Raw genomic sequence first — 3712 nt, 5'->3', positions numbered from 1 at the left:
TAGTGACTACTTGTATAACCTTACCCTCTGGTGGTGGTGATTCCGTCCCCGCCTGCCGGATGTCCAGCACAATCTTTGTGGTCCTGGTGGGACATTGTGTCATATTGATGTCATGGTTGGAAAACACATTTTAGTCTTATTACTGAATTTTGATCTGTAATACGTTATGTTGACATACTTGCAAACCTGGGACCTAAAAGAAGATGAATGTAGATGGACTTACTTGTGCCAGAGAGAGAGTTACTGCCACAGTAAGTCCACCCCATTTTGCCATGTCTGAGGGATGTTGGTGTTAGTTTGGGTGGACTACTATCAATAGCTTTTTATTACAACTTGCAATAAACATATCATTATCCAGAGCAACTCCTTCACACCAATTAGGGTTGTAATACACCTTCAGTCCTCCCTGAGTAAGTCCATTTTCAACCAGAATTTCTTTTCTTGCATTTATCATTCAAACATCTATCTTTTTTCATTGTGTTCGCGAATGTTCATACTGAGTACACGCCTAATAACGGCGATAGCATCCCTGGCCCATTCTCCAGCCTTGCTACCTTTAGTCCGCTGGCCGGGTAGCGACCTTTGGAACCTTTGCAAAATAAAGCTACCAATGCTGGAGTTTAGACTATGGAATCCCTACCCTGTCCGTGCAGGCTGACCCATGTCCTGTGCCTGTATGACAATGCGGTGCCGGTGGCCGTCTGTACCGTTCCACAGAGTCCCCCTTGTGTTCACGCTCAGAGAGACTGTGGCATTGGGTTCCTTCAGTGAAATGAAGCCAAGAAGTTCCCACTGTAAAGACAGGAAGGCAGTGTGACCAACGTAGAACACAACATGTAACTGTAAGCTGTATACAGTTACAACCAAAAAGGGTTACCACATTTTTGAAGACTGTACTGCAGCCTTTAACAGTTTCGAATGACCGATCACTTAGAACACGTGACTTTATGGTCAGGGATTACCATCATCATGGGAGACCAACCAAAGGCCTTCCTTCGATCGTGAGCACGAAAGAGACTCCAATAGCGACAGCAACTTTGCTATGTAGTACATATAGGTTGTAGAAGTCCATATGGGCTGGGCGACTTTAGGCCACGAGACAGAATTGATCTGAATATTCACTGACTCGCTTACTCACTGACTCACTGACTCACTCACTCACTCACTGACTCACTCACTCATTCACTCACTCACTTACTCATTCACTCACTCACCCACTCACCCACTCACCAACTCACTCACTCACTCACTCATTCACTCACACATTTATTTATCTATTCATTACTTCATATACGAAGTCCCCATACCCATTCGTCCTCCCTATTCAGGATGTTGTACTGTATCTGCCCGTCCGGCCCGGAGTCGGCGTCCTCAGCTGAGACTGTGATCAGGTGGATAGGGCCGGACTCCTCAGTCAGACTCTCCCGGCTCCGCTCTACCACATAGGTTACTGCGGAAATGGAATGGCGAGAAACAGATTATTTACAGATTTATCACAGTTCATTGTTACGTTTATATTCCATATCTTGTTTGTACCAATCAAAGTACTTGAAGACATAAACTTGCAAATAAACTTTCTATAAAACTGTAATCAAAACTTTTATCAATGGAATAGGACCAAAACATTAAGTCAGTTCCTAGAGGAACATTCAGTTAGTTCCTAGTCAAATATACATATTTCATATATCTGTAGTTAGCCTGGTAGAGACAAACTGTTGTATACCGTTTGGGAATCGCGGTGAGTGCCTGTTGGTACTGATGAAGGGAACAACGATGCGAAGGGTCAGCTCGTCTGGCCTGAGGTCAGGGTCCTCGTAGTCCTCCACTTTCAGGGTGACCTGAAAGGTCAGAAAAGAAAAGGAAAGTGACAGGGAGGAAAAGTATCTTGCTGTACCATTCTTTAAAAAAAGCCACACAAGTTCTTGACTAATCGCAAAATGGTTGGCACGAATAGATTTGTCGATGTTACAATTATCCCAAATTAGCTTTAGATCAGTTTGATAAAAAAAATAAAGCACTCTTCAACCAGTATTTCCATACATTGCATACGTACATCGACAAAGTAGTCCTTTGTGAGGTTAGGAAACGCAGACGAAGTGTTGACTTCCCCGGTTTGGCTGTCGATCGCGAAGAGATGAGTGGGACTGGAAAAGTCTACATCCTTGACGGACCCGATCCGGTACAGGGGAATGGCGTTTGTTCCAAAATCATCGTCTGTGGCGTTCACCTGGATCACGTGGGTTCCCACGGAGGTGTTCTGTAATTTTATACGGGAATTTTACCTCACCTTAAAATGATAATAAACTTTGTTGACACTTGGCTTCTGTAAGGTCTTCTATACATACATGCCAACATGTGCATACAAATGTATATGAAAATATGGACATGTTGAATTTAGTATATCGTTTGTATGACTGGTTCTAAGGTCTAAACATACTTTGAAACATTAACCGATTTGTACATAGTAGAATACCCATCTCCGGTATCTGTCTTCTATACAATGAGAAAAAGTTTTGGCCATCTTTGCTACAGCCTTAATTACCCAAGTTCGATTGGTAATTCCAGTTGCCATGTAGTCAGCAATCGCAAGGGCAATCCTCAATAACTGATCATTCCGACTTGAAGAAGGATGCAGGACAGAAAGTGGAATGTATTTGAACTATTTCATTTTGATCAACAATGAAGATGATCTTTCAAACTTCAAACGATGCGTACCTGTGGTAGTATGATTTCCTCGGCCGTGAAGTTGTCTCGGACGAACCTTGGCGGGTTGTCGTTCACGTCGTCGATCCAGACGTCCAGCACGGCCGTGGCGGTTCTGGGGTTGACGACCGCGCCGTCAGACGCCTCCAGGGTCAGGTTGTAGAAGTCCCGCTCCTCGCGGTCCAGCGGGCGGTTCGCCCACACCTGCCCGGACTCGTTCAGTCTGACAACTGTGAAGATGCCTGGCAAGAAAACACACCTGCCATCAATCAATCAATCAATCAATCAATCAATCAATCAATCAATCAATCAATCAATCAATCAATCAATCAATCAAGAAGTTCTCTGTTTCAGTGCTGGACCAAACAACTATGACGAGGACGGCATTGGGATTTGGCATTGCTCTTACCGTAGTCATCCACGATCCTGTAGGAGACCTCCCCGTTCACTCCCCCGTCCTCGTCCGTGGCCGTGACCGTGAACAGCTCGTCCCGCCAGACGTTCCAGGTCTCGTCGACGGTGCGGCTCAGTCTGGTGCTCTCAAACACCGGGTCGTGGCGGTTAGCATCCGTGATGTTGAACACAACCTGACAAGAGAGAATAGAAAGTATAACCGATTTGAGAGTACAATCGTTTGCTGTCGTGATGAAGCTTAGTCTTCTGGTTGGACACCAATCACGATTTCTACACGTTTTACACTGCACGGAAAACGGGATTTACGTTTGGTAAATCCCATTTTCGTGCATTGTTAGCACTACGTTTTGTTGCGTGTGCGCGCGCGCGCGCGCGTGTGTGTGTGTGTGTGTGTGCGTGTGTGTATGTGCGTGTTAATCGTAGTCTTGCCTCGACTGCCGTGCGTTTTTGGTCGGGTCCGTGGTCGTACGCCGTAACGTTGGCGACGCAGTTTTCCCGCTCAGTTGGGCTGATCCTGAGGAGAGACTGTCGGGTCCTCAGGACGCCGGTGGTGCTGTCCACCAGGAACAGGTCGCCACAGATGCCGCCTGGAAGT

General features: G+C 45.9%; 1 protein-coding gene across 1 annotated transcript in view; it reads right to left on the bottom strand.

The window, feature by feature from the left end:
* Positions 1 to 3396: 3396 nt before the first annotated feature.
* Positions 3397 to 3712, bottom strand: part of LOC118417406 (protocadherin Fat 4-like) — a 12343-nt gene continuing 12027 nt past the window's right edge. The window contains exons 22-23 of the mRNA XM_035822962.1: positions 3528 to 3704; positions 3397 to 3401 (exon numbers count right to left, since the gene is read on the bottom strand). Coding sequence (XP_035678855.1) covers positions 3397 to 3401; positions 3528 to 3704 — 182 coding nt within the window. The remainder of the gene's footprint in view (positions 3402 to 3527; positions 3705 to 3712) is intronic.

Source organism: Branchiostoma floridae, chromosome 6 (assembly GCF_000003815.2).
Source record: "Branchiostoma floridae strain S238N-H82 chromosome 6, Bfl_VNyyK, whole genome shotgun sequence".
Taxonomy (NCBI): domain Eukaryota; kingdom Metazoa; phylum Chordata; class Leptocardii; order Amphioxiformes; family Branchiostomatidae; genus Branchiostoma; species Branchiostoma floridae.
Note: the sequence above shows the minus strand (reverse complement) of the source record. Positions and strands in the feature narration are given on the sequence as shown.